Source organism: Mirounga angustirostris, unplaced genomic scaffold (assembly GCF_029215605.1).
Source record: "Mirounga angustirostris isolate CCGP_5_RB_7025 unplaced genomic scaffold, mMirAng1.0.hap1 SCAF_7, whole genome shotgun sequence".
Taxonomy (NCBI): Eukaryota; Metazoa; Chordata; class Mammalia; order Carnivora; family Phocidae; genus Mirounga; species Mirounga angustirostris.
Genome location: NW_026991715.1, coordinates 9,065,002 through 9,084,396, shown reverse-complemented (window position 1 = coordinate 9,084,396; position 19,395 = coordinate 9,065,002). Strand labels below are relative to the sequence as shown.

The 19,395-nt window shown below is 37.8% G+C and overlaps 1 protein-coding gene and 1 pseudogene across 5 annotated transcripts in view; one reads left to right on the top strand and one right to left on the bottom strand.

The window, feature by feature from the left end:
• The window catches only part of CNOT6 (CCR4-NOT transcription complex subunit 6), a 72,369-nt gene that overhangs the window by 20,436 nt on the left and 32,538 nt on the right, over window positions 1-19,395 (bottom strand). For 3 of the 5 annotated variants that reach the window (XM_064595781.1, XM_045890679.3, XM_064595783.1), the window contains 2 exons: window positions 4,664-4,850; window positions 2,196-2,281 (listed from right to left, as the gene is read on the bottom strand). The exons of the other annotated variants lie outside the window; for them this stretch is intronic. In XM_064595781.1, the coding sequence (XP_064451851.1) occupies window positions 2,196-2,281; window positions 4,664-4,850 (273 nt within the window). The remainder of the gene's footprint in view (window positions 1-2,195; window positions 2,282-4,663; window positions 4,851-19,395) is intronic. 5 annotated transcript variants of the gene reach the window in all.
• LOC123853716 (factor in the germline alpha-like) lies at window positions 15,320-18,299 on the top strand (annotated as a pseudogene).

Here is a 19,395-nt window from a genome sequence, read left to right as displayed (position 1 = left end):
CCACAGATGATGACATACAGATAACAAATAAGGACATGCAAAGATGTGCAATATCTTCAGCTAACAGGGAAATGAACATTAAAACCACAATCAGATATCACTACACATCTATCAGAAAGGCTAAAGTAACAACAGTGACAACACCAAGCTGGTGAGGATTCAGAGTAACTGGATCACTCATTTATTACTGGTGAAAATGTTAGATAGTACAGCCACTCTGGAAAACAGTCTGGCCGATTCCTACAAAACTAAACATGACACTAACGTGTGACTGAGCCAACTGTATTGCTGGGCATTTATCCTAAAGAAATGAAGACTTATGTTCACATAATACCCTGTACGCAGCTCATAGCTGCCTCATCCGTAATAGCCAAATATTGGAAACCAGCCAGATGTTCTTCAACAGGTGACTGGCTAAACAAACCATGATACATCCACACCATGGAACACTGCTCATCAACATAAAGGAGCAAACACGCAACAACCTGCGTGATTCACCAAAGAATTAACCTGAGTGGAATAAAACCGATCTCAGAAGGTAACATACAGCATGATTCTACTTATACAATATTCTTGAAATAACAAAACTATAGAAATGGAAAACATATCAGTGGTTGTCTGAAGTTAGTAAGTGAGCTGGGGCAAGCTCAGAAAAATAAGAGGATTTGTCCAAAAAAAAGGTATAATCAGTGAAACTATCCTTCCGAGAAAGAAACATAAAACCTAGACGTCAAACATTAGAGGATCTTTCTGAAATGGAAGAGCAACAGATCCTCAAAAACTAAGGTGCCACAAAGACTGCCCTTCCCCTCCCCCAAACACTTCAAAGGCTTTCATACACATCAACTCATGTGAAAATCCGTGACCAATGACCGTCATTTCAAATAAAGTTTGTGAATCCTTAGAGAAATGAGTACAGTCAAAGGTTTGTAAAATAAATACTGCAAGATTATAAAACCTGAAAGAACATAAAAACAGTAGCTGCCTCTGGGATGAGAAAGGGCCCTGAAGAAGAACAAAGAGGGTTTTCAGACTCTGTAATGCCCTGTTTCTTTTGCATTAGAAAACGGACACAAACGTGACAAAATATTGTTAATGCTTATGGTCAGTATACAGATACACGTTGCTATGTTTTACATTTTTGTTTTAGAAAACGGACACAAACGTGACAAAATATTGTTAATTCTTATGGTCAGTATACAGATACATTTTGCTATGTTTTACATTTTTGTTTTTCAAAGTTAAAACAAGAAAATTTAAAAAAATAGGGAGACAGAAAGATCTACAGCTCACATTTCTCTGACCTCTATTTTAAGAAGCCTCAGCCAAGTCCATCCCACACAGAAAAACACTTTTCCAAAGAACCATTTAGAAAGCTGATATTTATTGAGTATGGTTTTATATACATCTGTAAATGTATTATTTATATTTTTCGATTTCATTTGTTTTTGTGAAATTACTGTTAACCTTTATGATATGAAATGGATTTACAGGAATAAAACCTCATTTTACAATCTGCATACTCTTAAGAAATAAAAGTACAATTCTTGAAGACTTCATTATGTGACTGTTTTTTTAGGAATTGATTCTAGAGTAAGGTGGATACAAGATTGGCAAATAATCACTTAATGTGATAAAAAAATTCTAGGTATTGACATATTATTAAAATAGGACTTTCAATCTTGCTGCTTTAAAAAACATATTTCCCAATAGTTCTCACTGGATAAATTATGCCCCCAAATTCTAATAGAGTAATGAAGTCCTCATAAACCAAGTTTTAAAAAATGATCAAAAACTGTTATTAGCAGGTCCAAATGGCTCACTAATTTTTTACTCAATGATTTCTGCACTTTGTGAGTCTCCCCATTTTTTCAGGTTTGAATACAAGGGGGGGAAAAGCTGTTTATAGTATGATGAAATAAAGTATGACCTCAGGATGCATCATCAGAACACAGAACTGATCGAAACAAAGGATAGAGAGCAAAGCTGGGCTAGGAGTGAAAAAGAATACGAAGATTAAGAGACAGTCTACAGGTGGACAAGAGAGAAAATCACTGGAATATATCTAAGGAACTGATGAAGTTTGGGGAAGAGTGAGCCTGCAAATCCCTGGCAAAAGGATTCCCTTTTACAGCTTCTCTAGACTTAAAGACATACATACAAACCACAAGAAACACAAATAGGGGAAGTCATACCTTTCAGGCCTAAAGTCTGCAACTGAAACAGTTTTCCCAGCTCAAAAGGCAGAACTCGTAACAGGTTGTTATTTAAATGGAGTTCCCTGTGGATGTAAAAGTTCCATGTCAGAAGATATATAACCTTTTAACTCATAGCTAAAATCAGCAATATAGTTTCTAAAGAATATAATCTTGTAAGAATGACAAAATTGTATAGTATATTCTAATGTCAGTGCATTAGAATATACTATAGTGTGTGTATTACACAGTGAAGTACAGTGCTTCTCAAACGATCGATGGTAAAAAAACAAAACATAACAAAATAACCCCAAACTGCCACAGACCAATACGTTTTTAAAACACAAGGAAAAAATTAATTAGAAAAATGAGATGAGAAAAAAGACAAGACCAACAAAACACAAGCCCTAATTTTTAAAGAGCATTAAATTTAACAGATACAAAACTACTCTCACACACTGTATATGTGACTGCAGGCTGACGACACAGCAAACGGGCATGGTCCATGCACCACCCCTGGAGCAGCACTGACCCAGCACATGTGGAGTCTACCACACAGCTTTAAGAAAGTGGAAATGAGAAAACAAACTAACATGTGAATTGTTAAAGGAGAATTAAAATGATCGTGTAGCACCAACTGAAAATAGCTTATGTAGCTGCAAAATTAAGTCCATCGTTAACATTTCTCCAAATTGACTAAAGTTTCACTTTAGAAATAATGGCAGCTATACTAACTACCAATGATTATTTTAATGATTTTTTTGGTACAGATAACTACAACTATCAAAGGAATCTCCAGGGGCGCCTGGGTGGCTCAGTCGTTAAGCGTCTGCCTTCGGCTCAGGTCATGATCCCCGGGTCCTGGGGTCGAACCCCACATTGGGCTCCCTGCTCTGCGGGAAGCCTGCTTCTCCCTCTCCCACTCCCCCTGCTTGTGTTCCCTCTCTCCCTCTGCCTCTGTCAAATAAATAAATAAAATCTTAAAAAAAAAAAAAAAAAGGAATCTCCAGTAGGAAAAAAAAAGACCCAACATTGAGACACTTAAATTTCCTCCAATTAAGTTTTATTTATCAATTTTTAAATGTAAGTACTACTTCCATAATCCCTGGTTCTTGGAATTTAAATGAACCTTGGTGGGGCGCCTGGGTGGCTGAGTCGTTAAGCATCTGCCTTCGGCTCAGGTCATGATCCCCGGGTCCTGGGATCGAGCCCTACATCAGGCTCCCTGCTCCTCGGGAAGCCTGCTTCTCCCTCTCCCACTCCCCCTGCTTGTGTTCCCTCTCTCTTGCTATGTCTCTGTCAAATAAATAAATAAAATCTTTTAAAAAATAAATAAATGAACCTTGGTTATTACTTAGTGAACCAGAGGTTGGTGAGGCCATAAACTGAACAAGAACAACTAGTTCTAAATAATTTGTTCCCATTTATTTCCACATATATCACATGGGAAAGGAGGTCTTTTAAGGAGATTAAAACTGATCACAGTATATACTCAGTAATTAAGCCTAAAACAATGTCAAAAAGCTGGACTAGGAGCAATAAAGAAACTGTCACAAGGTCCTTATTCCTTTTTACTATGCAGCAAATGGCAGAAGGCAACATAAAAGCCAGTGGAATCAGAAAAAAGGCAGGTAACATGAAATGGGGGCAAGATTTTCATTAGGATTAATATAATAACTAGAAATTAGCTTTATATTCAACTTGAGTAGGTTCCATCTACGTTACAAAACAGACATAATAAAATAAATAGCAATTACCATTTATTAAATACAGTATGGGTCAGGCAGGGCGCGAGTAGCTTCTTACTCATTCTTTCAGATATATCTAATCTCAGCCCTGGCTAGGTAACTACTATACAGTAACTGCATACAGGACAAAACGCTCAGCAAGGTTAAGGAGCTTGCCCAAATTCACACACCTTGCAAATGGCAGTGTCAGGATTCCAAATTGAACTGTGTGACTTCACAGCCTATCTACCTCCTATACTCCACATTACAGTCCACCAAATCTAATGACTAATTTTAGCTTCTTTCAAGTCCAGACTTTATTACTATCATGCATACAAGCCCAGGGATGGCCAAGAAGTTTTTGCTCATTAGCAATGGTTTCTGGGACCCTGTGTTAGCCATGGTGTGGTGCCCCAGAATTTCTGAAGAAAAAGCACCACGACCATCTGTCATTATGTGGGATAACATAACTGCCTTCTATTTGTTGACCCCCACTTTGTCCAAAAATCTTGTTTAAGAATAAAGTATATTACACAAAATATAGCAATAAAACAAATTTTAGGCAATGAATCTACTGGATTTATTATTTGTTGGTTGACATTCAATTTTCCCAGAAAACTTTATAGTTATGTTTGTTTTCGTTCAAATACCATTTAATTAGTAGTGCTGTTTCCTGGCAAATAAATGCTCTATTTTGTTTTTAGGGGGTATAAAGTCACATAGGAAATCGAATCTGCACACCTGAGTGATACCATGTTTCCGAGTTCTGCCGGTAAACTCCGGATTTTATTAGAGGACAGGTCCAGATATACCAGATTGTGGAGCTTGGCAATGTCTGAAGGAATGCGGGACAGAGAATTGTCACTCAGATGCAAAGCTGTCAAGTGAGTGAGGGACCACAAAGATGAGCTTAAGCTTCTTACTTTTCCTGTAAGAGAAGAAAAAAATGGGGAAAGGATTATATAGTGGTCTCTACAATCTGGTCCCTGAATTAAGGAACATTTAGATGTTTCAATGAGAAATAATTTATCACTTAAAAAATTGTGAGGAAGGGTTTAACAGGAGAAAGCTTAACTATTCTAAGGACAATACACTGTTACGACTAGGTTATAAATTTTCCCTAGCAAACTAAAAAAAAAACCTCAACGTTTAGATTGCATCATCATTTTTAAGAGCACAATAGTTAAGACTTTATCCTTTAAGGTTGCCTTAACTATGACATGAAAGAAACGGTACAAATAACTTATACTAATGATAAATCCAGTATTTTAACATGATTAATTTAAAATTATGCCCCCAAAAAATCAAATCCAGTATCTCAGATGCTTTTCCTAGCTATACTCTAGAAAACAAGAATTCTGACTGAAAACAAACGATAAATAATATATTCTCAGCTTAGCGAAGTTTTAAGACCAGGGTACCCAAGTGGTAATTCCATCAAGAATCATGTAACAAAAAAAAAGCTGTACTGAATAATTACAAGTAAAAATACTTGCCCAGAAATATTACAGATATGAAATCATAAATATATGATCAAACAGTAGTAGACACACGATTCAGTAACTAAGAAAAGAATAATTTCTTTCAATGCAACATTAAATCAGTACTTTGGTACATTTTGATAAGATGACAACCATTTCTACAATCCATCTAAGAACTAAGAACTTTCCCCCAATCTCTTTAATGGTCCAGGATCTAGTCTGAGATAGAATGAAACAAACAGATGTAATGGAAACACACTAGTCTTTACAAACTGATTTTCTCTTGGCTGAAAAACCAATCTTGAGACTTCTAATCAAGATGGAGTAACAGGGACCAAATTTACTATCCTACCTGAACAACTACCATACCAGACAATATACATGAATCAACAAATTTCAGAGATCAGACATCAACCAGTGCATAACAGTGACCCCTGAAGGATCACTAACAAGGCAGGCCCTACAACTGTCTCAGCCTGTGGACAACAGCACAGGGAGGGGATCCCGGGGGCAGCACAGTGATCTCCCCCAAGTTCTGGAGACAGAGAAGCCAAGATGACTAGAATTTACAAAGGCAGAGTACCAGAAAGAAGAGAGATGAACAGATAAAGAAGTCTGGAGATGGGAAAAAGGTCTCCCCTCAAGTTTTCAGCTGAGTATTGATCAATATAAAAATGGGAGAAATTGCCTAAGCCAGAGGAACACCCAAAAGGAGAAGAAACAACAATCCCCAGGTTTACACAGAACTGAGGCTAGCTGGTGTTCTCAACTACAAAAGGAAAAGACCTCATAATTCATAAGGTGCTGGACTTAGAAAATCAGCCCTAGACTAGAGACCACTCTGCTCTCACCTAAGAAAGTTAAAAGAGCAAGCCTCAAAAGAATTACACTGATTCTAACTGTATCCCAAAACAAAGCTCAATATAGGTTATAGGAATACAAAAATATGCATCACCCAACAAGGCAAAATTCACAATATCTGGCACCCAATAAAAAAATTACCAGGCATGCAAAAGAGGAAAATAACAGCAATAATGAAGAGAGAAAACAATCAAAACCAGTTAAGAGAGAATGATGATAAAATTAGTAGACAGTTATTGGAAGCTACTGTAACTGTATTCTATACAGTCAGAAACTAGAAGACTAAACTTGTTAACCAGAGATACAAGATAGCATAGACACCCAAACTGAACTTCTAAAAAGTTGAACACCATGTCTAAAATGAAGATACAGCAATAAAATTACCCAAAATGAAACAGAGAGAGAGAAAAATACTGAAAAAATTCACATCCATGGACTCCTCGAAACTTTAAACAGCCTAATATATTTGTAATTGAAGTCCCCAAAACAGGTATGAGTTGGGGACAGAAAAAAAAAAAAAACTTAAGAAATAAACCCAAAAGACAACTACATATCCACATGCAAAAGAATAAAGTTAAACCCTTACCTCACACCATATACAAAAAGTAACTCAAAAACTCTTGGAAGAAAACAGAGGCATTAATCTTCATGACCTGATAATATGCAATGGTTTATTAGATATGACACTAAATAGCACAAGCAACAAAAAAATATGTTAAATTGTAATTTACCAAAATTAAAACCTTTTGTGCCTCAAAGAACACCATCAACAAAGTGAAAAGACAATCCACAGGAGAAAATATTTGAAAATCATAGATTTATTAAGACATTTGTATCCAGAATATATAAAGAACTGATACAATTCAGTAAAAAAAAAAAGACAAATAATTCAATTTAAAAGTGGGCAAAGAACAAACAGGTACTTCTCCAAAGAAGATACACAAGTGGCCAACAGGCACATGAAAAGATGCTCAGTATCGCCAGCCATCAGGGAAAGGCAAATCAAAAAGAACAATGATACACTACTTCATATGCGCTAAGAGGACTATAATAAAAAAGACATAGATGATAACAAGTATTGGCAAGGAGTAGAGAAACTGGAACCTTCATACACTGCTGGTAGAAACATAAAGTAATGAAGCCACTTCGGAAAACTGTATGGCAGCTCCTCAAAAAGGTTAAACACAAGTTACCACATGAGCCAGCAATTCATTCCTACATATATACCCAAAAGAAAGGAAAAAATGAGTCCACACAAAAACTTACACACGAGTATTCATAGCAGAATTATTCTTAAGAGTCATGAAGCAGAAACAATTCAAATGTCCATCAACAGTTCAATGGATAAATAAAATGTGGTATATTCATTCAACAATATATGAAATATTAATACATGCTAAAACATGCATAAATCTTAAAAACATTTTGCTAAATGGAAAAGCTGGTGACCACATATTATGGGATTCGATTTACCTGAAATGTCCAGGAGAGTAACAAATCCACTGAGACAGAAAGAAAGATAAATGCTTACCAAGGGCGGGCTAGTTGAGATGAAATGGGGAATGGCTGCTAATGTGTACAGGGTTTCTTTTGGGGACAATGAAAATGCCAAATTGTGGTAATGGGTGCACAATTCTGTGAATATACAAAACCACTAAATGTGCATTTTAAGTGGGTGAATTATGTAAATTATATCTCAAGCTATTACCAAAAAGAAAAAAAAAGAAGTTGATGAAGAGAGGCAGAAAATTCTCCACTTCTGATGAAAAGTATAAACCCAGACACAAAAAGCTCAATGAACCCCAAGTACATGAAAACTCCATGAAGAGCAAGAAAGAAAACTACAGGAAGGCACATCTTCATCGTCAGCTTAAAACAAATGATAAACAGAAAATCTTAAGAGCTGTCAGAGGAAAAATAATTACACAGAGAAACAAAGATAAAAAGGTCTACAGACTTCTACTTGTAAACAATGCAAGAGAGAAGACAGCAGAGCAAAATCTTTAATGTACTGAAAGAAAAAAAATCCTACGAACCTAGCAACCCAGCAAAAATATCTTTCAAAAATGAAGGCAAGTTACAAGATAAAAAGAGCTACGGAGATGGATGGTAGTGATGGTAGCACAACACTGTAAATGTATTTGATAAAAACCTTCCCACAAACAAGATTCGAGAACCAGAGATGCTCACTGGTGAATACAACCAAACATTTAAGGAAGAACTAGTAACAATTCTACAGATTGATCCAGAAAACTGAAAACAAAAAGATACCTTCCAATTCATTCTATGAGGCAAACATCACTAGTTTACCAAAACCAAATAAAACTAGTACCAAAAAAAAAAAAAAAATACAAATCAAATCCAACAACATATTAATAGGATAATGACCAAGTAAGATTTGTGCCAGGAAATCCAAGGTTTGTTAAACGTTTGGGGAAAAAAAAATGATTCAAAAAACTTTTCTTAGAAAAGAGAATCATCTACGTAAATAGAAAACACCTGACAAAATCAACATTTAAAATCAGCACTTAATCAAATCAAATCATGAATTAGATTTAAAAAAAAAAGCTCTCTCAGTAAGCTAAGAATAGAACAGAGCTTCTTCAATCTTGACAAAGGGCATCAATAAGAAGGTTAGTGGGAAGAGAATAAATGTTTTCTTCCTAAGATCAGAAACAAAGCAAGATATGTTCCACTATCACCACTCCCATTCAAATTACACTGGAAGTTTCAGCCAATGCAATAAGACAAGAAAAATTTAAAGGTGGAAAGACAGAAGTCATGTTTATCTACAAATGGCACAATCATCTATGTAAAATCCTAAGAATCTACAAAAATACTACTAATAAGCGAGTCTAGCAAGGTTGCAGAATAAAGTATCAATATACAAAATATCTACTGTATTTTTATATATAGCAACACACAATCAGAAACTGGTATTTAAAATAACATTTACAACAGAACGAAAATTATGAAACAGAGGCAAATCTGACCCCCCAAAAATGTGCAGGACCTGTGTACTAAGAACTACAAAACACCCTGAAAGAAATCCAAGAAGTCCTAAGTAAGTAAAGAGATACACAGTGTTCACAGATCAGAAGATTCAGTATCATTAAGATAATTGTATCTCCCCAAACTGATTTACAGAGAGTCAACACAGTCACAATCAAAATGCCAGCATGTCTGAAACTGGCAAGCTGATTCTAAAATTCACACGGAAATTCAAAGGCCTTACAAAATTCAAAACAACTTTGAAAAATAAGAAAGCTGGAAGACTAACACTACCTGAGTTTAGAACTTATTATTTTTTTTTAATATTTTATTTATTTGTCAGAGAGATAGCACAAGCAGGGGGAGAAGCAGAGGGAGAGAGAGAAGCAGGCTCCCCACTGGGCAGGGAGCCCAATGGTGGGGCTCGATCCCAGAACCCTGGGATCATGACCTGAGCTGAGGGCAGTCGCTTAACCAACTGAGCCCTACCCGGGTGCCCCCTGATTTTAGAACTTATTATATAAAGAACTCTCAAAACTCAATAATTAACAACCCAATTTTCAAAGATTCAAGATTTTATTTATTTATTAGAAAGAGCATGTGAGAGAAAGAGCGAGAGAGGGAGAAGCAGACTTCCTGCTGAGCAGGGAGCCCAATCCCAGGACCCTCAGGATCAGGACCTGAGCCACCCAGGCTCCCACAACCCAATTTTCAAAACAGGTAAAACATTTGAACAGACACTTCACCAAAGATGACATAAACATGGCATATAATCACATGAAAAAAATGCTCAACATCAGCATCGTTAGGGAAATGCAAATTAAAACCACAATTAGATACCACTAGCAAGGTTGTAAAATAAAGTACGCACCCAGAAGAATGGCTAAAACTAAAAAGACTCACCTTGTCAAGTGTTGGTGAGGATATGGATCAAAGATATCTAGTAGGAATGTAAAATAAGAAAAACTCTGCAAAAACAGTTTGAGTTTTTTAAAAAACCTTAACTTCCTGACGATCAGTTTCATTCTTATGTATTTGCCTAAGAGAAATAAGTTACACCCTCTACAAAGAATTGTACATAAATGTAGCTTTATTTGTAATAGCCAAATACTAGAAACCATCCAAATATGTTCAACAATAAGTAAATGGATAAACTAACGCTGCATGTCCAAATAATGGAATAGTAATAAAAAGAATGAACTATTAAAAACTCAACTGAGTGGATGAATTATCAAAATAAGTAGAGAAGCTAGACCAAAAAGAAAAAAAAAGGACATACTGTATCACTTCCTTTATATAAAAATTCTACAAAATGTGAACCAATCCAGAAGAGTGGTTGCCTGGGATCGGGGAAGGGGATGGAGAAATGAAGGAGGTAGGGGAAAGGAATTACAAATCTGGGGGAATGATGGATATGTTCCTTGAATGTGGTGATGGTTTCAAAGATGTATACATAGATCCAAATATAGCATCACATCATTCACTTGGCATACATGCAGATTATTACATGTCAACTATACCTCAATACAGCTGTGTAACAAAATCTATCTTGATCTGAGAAAGTGTCTTTCCTTACTGTATAAAAATTAGAATTTACAGCATAGCCTATTTGTAAAACAAATTTACTTTTTAGTTCATAAAACTAAGCACACAGCTAATATTCAATATAAACACTTAAAACATCACAAACTATTGAGTGCATGTTTTGCATGTGTTTCATCCTCAAGACACCACTTAACAAAAAAAGGTAGAAGGACTTGAGAAATGCATTTTTATACCTGAACTTAATAGGAAGGATACAAAATTCTCAATCAAGAAGGTAACCAGAAAGGAAACCAAGAAGTCTGTGAAGAAGGGAAGGGGGGGGGGTGGGAATCAAGTATAAGGAATCATGTATAAATGTATCAATCATACAGGGCGGAAGGGAGAGGGAAGACTCAGATCTCTACCATATACAGAGAAGTAAAACTGAAATAAATCTCTAAATGCCAAAAAACCAGAAAAGTAATGGAAGACAGTATTTCTAAACATAACTCAAATCCTAGAATCCAAAAATGAAAACACAATTCATTTAAATTCAAAACCTCTATAATGTGGAGATGCCACCACGTATGGCAGTCAAAGAGATAACATTCATTTATTCAGTCAACTTTCAGTGACTGGTGTGCTAGTGTGGGGACAGAATGGTAAATACAAAGTCCCTATGCTCAGGATTTTTTATGTGAGGTCCATGATGAAAAATAAAAAGTAAAACAAAATTAGGAAAATGAACAACAGATAAGAACAAGTAAATTATTCAAGAACAAACAAAAGGGTCAGTTATAAAAAAATGTTGATTTCAGTAATAAAACATATGCAAATTTAAACAATAAAATATTCATTTCTACTTAGGCAAATAGCAAAATAAGATTAGTATCCAGTATCCACAAGGCTAAGAGGGTTTACAGATACACTCATTCATTATGAGGAAACTACCACTATATTTTGAAACCAATCCTACTGGTTTCCTACTAAAAGTTTAAATATGAATATCCTTTGCCCCACCACAATTCCTCAATTAGATAAATCTCTACTGGTGAACTATGTAATCCAAGAAATTAAGGTCTCTAATTTTTGAGAGAGGTCAATGAACAAAAGACAGTTACCTTTTGAAATTCTGAGGTTATCTACTTACTTCTCCATAAAATTGTACATTTTCATATGCACCCAAAAATTTACATTCAATTTTAAGCAGCTTTGTGACTTGAGAAATGCAGAGATTATCCTGACCTAAATTAAGAGGTGTGTTTTGAGAAGTAATTCCATTCTAAAGTGTCCAGAATCCTTTATTGTTAAATACCAGGAGACAGGGGGAATCTAAATAGTGTTCCCTGAAATCAGAGGGGTGATCAGCAAACACTAAAGGGACCAGGTGTAATTAACATACCTACGAAGAAATCAAAATTATTACCTCCACATACGTAGATTTAGAAAAAACAAGAAAAAATCTTGAGTGAATCTCTAAAACTGGCATTTTAGAAGAGCAATTACAGTTGATCTCCATTTTTCCTAGACTCTGTATTTGTGAATTCTACTCCCTCAAGTTTACTTGTAAACCCAAAAGCAACTCCTGTAGCTCTGTCACTCATTCACAAACAGGCAGAATAGCAAAAACAGTAGTCACCCAGAACAGTTCTGAGATGAGGTCCAACAAGGCAACACTCTGGCCTCTTGCTCCACCTTTCACAAAGTGAAAAAGTGTCTTATACACTATTGAGTGCCACAGTTTTTGCATAATTGTGCTTTCTGTGGGTGATTTGGGGTTTACATGGCCCCCAAGCATGATGCTGAAATGCTAAGTGCAAGGCTGTGATGTGCCCAGTGTTTTAGGTAAGCTGCCTTCAGGCATCAGTTACAGTGTCCATGTGTTTAAGGTTAAGGAGATGACGATATACATTAAATAAGGTGTCTTCAAACCTAACACAAGGGATGCCTGGGTGGCTCAGTTGGTTAAGCATCTGCCTTTGGCTCAGGTCGTGATCCAAGGGTGCTGGGATCGAGTCCTGCATCGGGCTCCTTGCTCAGTGGGGAGCCTGCTTATCCCTCTGCCTGCCCCTTCTCCTGCCTGTGCTCACTCTGACAAATAAATAAAATCTTTAAAAATAAATAAATAAACCTAATACAAGCTTACGTATTGATCAGCTGATGAAAATGTTGTGGCCATAAGTTCATAGGAACCTAACCATGTATCTCCTATGGGAGCAAGTATCTGGTAACACCATCCTCCAGGTGACTATACAGAACTTAACCACTGTGAGTAACAAGACTCCACTGTAATTGGAAAAGGTGGCCAGTTGAAATTTTCCCCACTCACAACTCCTGATGAAGTCAGAGACCAGGATTTCAGGCTCGTAGCTAGGTAAACTGCAACTTTAGAAAAGGAAGACTGTGTTGTAAGAATGGCAAACTGGATTACAAGGGAGAAAAGGGCCCCAATTAAGTTACATGAATTACAGGAAGGGCACTAAGGAGAACAGTTGGCAGATCAAATACCCTGATAGTGCTTAATTTAAACACTGTAAAGTTGATGGGGAAGGAAATGTACTTAACACACCAAAGCATGTGAGTTAACAAATGGAAGTTCCGATCCATGAAGGAAAACACAACTGCAAAGGTACACTCATTAAGCTTTGGTGGAAAGGAATTTCAGTCTTAAATGCAATGAAAGAATGCAGCTTGCTCAAATTTAACACTAGCTTAAGTAAAATAAGGTTAGACAGGAAGGTAAAAAGCCTAGAACCTGAAAATGGAAAGACTGAGGCAAGTATTAGGAAACAGAAAGCAAGAGAAAGGTGAGGCTCTCAGGTTCGACAGAGAACAACTGCTGCGGTGTGATGCAGATGACCACAGGGACGCACTCGCATCAGCGGACTCCTGCTGCAGTCTGTGCTCTACCGCCAAGGAGCTCTACCATTTAGTAACTGTTTAACCCGAGCAAAAGGAAATGTTTGTTGCAAAGCTCCGTGACTAACACCTAACCAGTTATGCCCCTCATGCTTTTCTAAAAAACTTAATTTTTTTTAAGATTTTATTTTTAAGTAATCTCCACACCCAGCTTAGGGGCTTGAACTCACAACCCCAAGATAGAGAGTCACGTGATCCATCGACTGAGCCAGCCTGGTGCCCAGTTAATAAATTTACTTTTTAAACTAACGTGCTTTAAATAGTTCAGCACTGTTTAAAAATACTAAAATTCCATCACCCAGTGTAACTACCATTACATCACATTCGTGTTAATATAAAAAAATAAACAGGAATCAAAGTGAGTCGAACTATACATGATTCTTTAATGTGATTTTAAAAAGAAAAAAGTGAAAAAATGATGGAATGATAAGACTGTCAAACTTTTTTTTGCTATAAAAGATTCTCTAACACCGATCTAAGGTTAAGAGAGATTCTAAAAACATTAAAGGTTAGAATCCTTACAGTTTTAACTGCATGTTTCGCTTTTAAACTTGATTCCCTACAATGAAAGGGAAATAGATCATTTTACACTTCCCCCATCCACTCATTACCTACTTTTTCATTATCAAAAGTTCATATCATCTCCAAGGAAGATAAACAAACGGCCAATAAGCACATGCAAGGATGCTCCATTTCATGAGCCATCAGGGAAATGCTAATGAAAACCACAATGAAATACTTCTTTTACCCCCACTAAGATGGCTAAATCAAAAAGAGAGATGTAACAACTGTTGCCAAGGAGTGGAGAAATTAGAACCCTCCTAACAAGTCTGGTTTAGAATGTAGAATGATGCAGAAACTTTAGAAAACAGTCTGGCAGTTATTCAAAAAGTTAAGCATTTACCATATGATACAGTAATTCTACTCCTAAGTATCTACCTGAAAGAAATGAAAACGCCCACATAAAAACCTGTACACAACTGTTCAGAGCAGCATTATTCTTTAGAGCCAAAAAGTACAAACAATCTGTGCTATTTTGATTTATAACAAGAAATACATATTTGAGCCACCTAGGTGGCTCAGTCAGTTAAGCATCTGACTCTTGGTTTCAGCTCAAGTCATGATCTCAGGGTCCTGCGACTGAGCCCCATGTTGGGCTCCCTGCTCAGCACGGAGTCTGCTTGTCCCTCTCCCTCCCCCCACTTGCCCGCACTCTCTCTCTTCTCTCCTTCTCTCAAATAAATACATAAAATCTTTTAAAAAAGAAAGAAAGAAAGAAATATACATTTGGTCTTCACCTCTGTTTCCAGCACGGAGCTCCTAAAACCCCCAGAATTTCCTAAGTGATTGAGCAGTAAAGTGTCTTTTGTTATCATAGGTGCCCTTCCAAGGACACCAGAGTTTAACGTTAAATGAGGTGACTTTTTTAAAGCCCCCACGAATGGGGGCTGGTTGCCAGGGAAGCCAATCAGGATAAGAGGGTTGAAACTTTCAGTCCCTCACCAAGCCCCTTCTCCCCCTCCCCCAACAACAACCAGGGAGGAGAGGAGGCAGGAGGTTAGATCAATCACCAGATTTAATCAACCGTGCCTAATGAAGCCTCTGAAAGAACCCCTCAACTATGGAGTTCTGCGCTTCCAAGATGAAGAATACAGGGAGGTATGGTGAGGGGTCTAGAAAGAGCATGGAAGTTTCTCGTCTGTTCCCTACACCCTGCCCTATGCATCTCTTCCATTTGGCTGTTCTTGAGTTTTTATAATAAACTAGTAATCTAGTAAGTAAACTCTTTTCCTGGTTCTGTTGAGCCGATACAGCAAATGAAACCCAAGGAGGGGTTCCTGGGAAGGTCTGGGTTTAGAGCTCCTCAGTCAGAAGCACAAGTAACAACCTGGACCTGTGACTACTATCTGAAGTTGGGGGCGAGAATCCCATGGGACCGAACCTGTAACCTATGGCACCTGACACTACTGTCAGAATTGAGATGGTGTCAGAGAATTGCTGGATGTGTGGAAAACCCACACATCCAGTGTCGAAGTGAAGGAGGGTTGTAACAGAGTACTGAGAGTAGAGGAGACACACAAGAGTGTGTCCTTCCACAGATAAATAATGGCATGATAGCCGCACATGGAATATTATTCAGCCACTCAAAGGAATGGAGTACTGACCCCTGCTACAACACGGATGAATCTTGAGAACATTATGCTAGTGAAAGAAGGCAGGCACAAAGACCACATGTATGATTCCATGTATATGAAATATTCACAACAGGCAAATCTACAAATGTAGAAAATAAATTACTGGTTACCTAGGGCTAGGGGATTGGTGGGAAATGGGAAGTGACTGCTAATGAGTTCAGGGTTTCTGCTGGGGTGCTAAAAATGTTTTCAAAGTGACTGTGGTAATGGTTGCACAACTCTGTGAATACACTAAAACCCCCTGAACTGTGCACTTTACTGAGTGAACTGAAGGATATGTGAATTCTATCTCAATAAGACTGTTACATAAAAAAAAATTTTTACAGCATTAACAAAGAACAAACAAAATTACAGAGAGACAACAATAATTTGTATGTGTACAATAGTCAGATGAAAAAATAACAGAAGACCCTATTTATAATAAGAATCAGAAAATAAAATACCTAGGAATAAATTTAATAAGAAGTATATTATCCTTAAGGATACAAAAAGGACAAACAGAAAGATTCCTATAAATCATCCTAATTTATAAAACAACAGGATCATGATAAAAATGCCAGGACTAGGTAAGTTGATTCTGAATTTCATTATTTAAAAAAAAATAGTCAAGTATCATCTGTCAAAATTATAAAGGCATATACCCTTTTGACCTACAGATGTATTAGATGCAAACCAATCTACAAGGTTATTCACTGTAGCTCTGTTTGTCACGGACTGACCATCACTATAGTACCACTTAAATTACAGTGACAGAAATATTATGGTTACAGGAGAGCTGTCTATATCCTTATTTAAAATAGAAATCTCTCCACAATACAATATTACATGAAAAAAAAAAGCACAGTGCAGAAATATGTATATATTCTCTTTTGAATTAAAAATTAGGTGTGGAATAAGAATCTGTATTTGTATATGCACAGAAGGAGCAGAAGAACCTACTAACCCTGTGTGTGAATGCATTAAGCATGTGCATGCTGGGAAGTGTAATGGGGGAGGAGGGGTGAAAGGGAGACCTCCACTGTATGCTTTTTTAGGTTCTCCACGTCCCCTCTTCCTGAGATGTCCTTAACTCCACTTTCCCCTGGCTAGTATCATTAACTTAGTAGTCAGCTATTCTAGGATGCTTTCCCTGATCCTGCCAGGCTGGCTAAGACCGTCTTAAAAGAAAAGATAATAGGTCAGGCTTTTTGTCCTGTATTTATCATGGTTTTACAATCATCTTCTTGTGGGAGTCTTCTCCTACAGCCTGTAAGACTCCTGAAATCTTAACGTTCCATCACCTACCTCATCAGAAGTTTCAGAATCAATGAGTGAATAACATGTAAGTGATTTCTAGTAAGTACATGATGGCCTCAAAACTCCTATTCCAGATGTCCTGCCTCCACTTGAGTTTCCCTCCTCTCCTGTTTACCTGTCCCCACTCTAAACTTCCACAAAGCAGACACCAGGGTCACCCAGAGGGCAAACAGCTGCATAAGCTGATGACATATGGAAAGCTGCTTGACTCTGGAGTGGCATTTACCAAAAGTTACACTTACCAAAAAGAGCTAAATGTAATATTCTCTTTAAAAAAATCAGAAGAATGTGATCCAGCATTTGAGAGACAGGGTCTACCACTCTTCCATGGGAAAACATGAATAGAACTCAAACTAAACTCAAACTCAACTGAAGCCTTCAAAATGTCAGAAAATGTCACAAACTAGAAAAGGCTAACGTGTGGCTCTATACCTACGGCACCTGATTGTGGTGTCATTTAAAGACTACCGCGGAGGCCTGCCACCATCTGCCAGGGACGCAGCACCTGCACCTGCTCTTCTGGGTGCCCTGCAGGCCAAGGTGCCAGAGGACAGGCTGAGAACAGCGGGTCGCCATCTGCTAGCTCAAGTGGCTGCCCTGGGGCGGCTACTCTTCCACCGAGGACGCACCTCCAACTGGTGCTGGACCAGCGGTGCGTGGCCAACACCAAGGAGCATGAGCAGATAAAAAAATCTCAACCTTGGTTTTGCCAAGCTGAAGACGCTTGTGCCATTTCTTCCCCAAAGCAGGAAACCTAGCAAAGCTGATATCCTTCAAGGTGCCACTGAGTACATACAAGTTCTCAGTGATGTTTTCAGAGGAGCCAAAGACTCTGAGACACAAAATCCAGATCACCAGGACTACAGCAACCATCTTCTGAACCACATATCCTTGGCTAGAAATCCATCGAGAAACATCACCCAGCAGGCCAGCTGTACTGTGGGCGTGAAGAGCGGGGAGGAAAGGCCCGGGGCAGACGGCGGCAGCGGCGAGTCAGCGTATGCGTGTCACCAGAGCGTGAGGTCTACTACTGCAGGTATCTCCCCAACCAGGAGTATGGAGAGATTCCTAAAAGTGGAAGCCCTGAGTCACAGGCTCCCCCAAGTATGAAAAGTGAAAAGGCCAGTTCAGGGCTACCTTCTAGAGACAAATATATACAGTCTTGAAAATGGGGGGGAAAAAAAAGACTAGCCCCTTTCCCTTGGAAGGTTCCTGAGTGTGGCTCTGGTTAGTATGTTTTTCCCTACCCTCCACTGCCAGCTCAAGGGCCTGGAACAAGTAGCTGTTCTGGGCTAGGCGTACCTCAAAAGCAGGCAATTACAAGGCTGCCACCATGCAATGAAACAAGAGAAACATGAAAATTGTTTGGTATCTGCAGATTCTTTAGGCAGAATTTAAAAATTTGTATGCATCTGAATTTCAGCTTGCTGTAACAAGAGAATAATTTGTTGTTGACCAATCATCCTCCTGAGAGAAAGAAAAACTAGATGAAAATAGGGTACAAAACACAAAAATAAATTTGAAAGCACTGGAGAACTACAAAGACAGCGAAGAAATGAGAGACAAAGAAGTGAGAAGAGGAGCAAAGAGAAGTAGTAGTCAGGACAGATCCCACATTACCTTTGGCAAATATGGAGAATCACAAGCAGCAAAGGCAAGTACGTGAGGTGAAAACAGAGACGCTGAGGAGCTAAAAGCAAAGCTTTAATCCCTTTTCCACCACTGGGGAAACAACACAGGAATTCAGGAAATACCAAGGAAAAAGACCCTGCTAAACCACCAAGATTCCAGTTAGGACCTACTAATGGAGTAAGTGTGACCTGAAGTAAGCCAACCCACTGAACACCTCCCTCAAATGAGATGGATTCCTGATTAGATGATGGGGAGCTGCTCCTACCATGACTGCCTGCCAAGGACAAAAGCAAATCCACTCCAAAGGAAGAAAACACCATCCAGACAGACCATCAAATTATTCTACGATTTCCTATAATTCCCAGCATTCAGTGAAACTTACCAAAGGACTGAAAACCAAAAGAAAAAGAGAAACAACAAAAGAGAACTCCCAGGAGATTCAGATACTAGACTTACCAAACACAATCTTTAAAAAAAAAAACTATATTGGACTTACACTTTAAAGTAGAGTGACACAGACTGAATTTACCCTCCCACATAAAACAACTAAAAACCAAACAAATATATGAAAAAC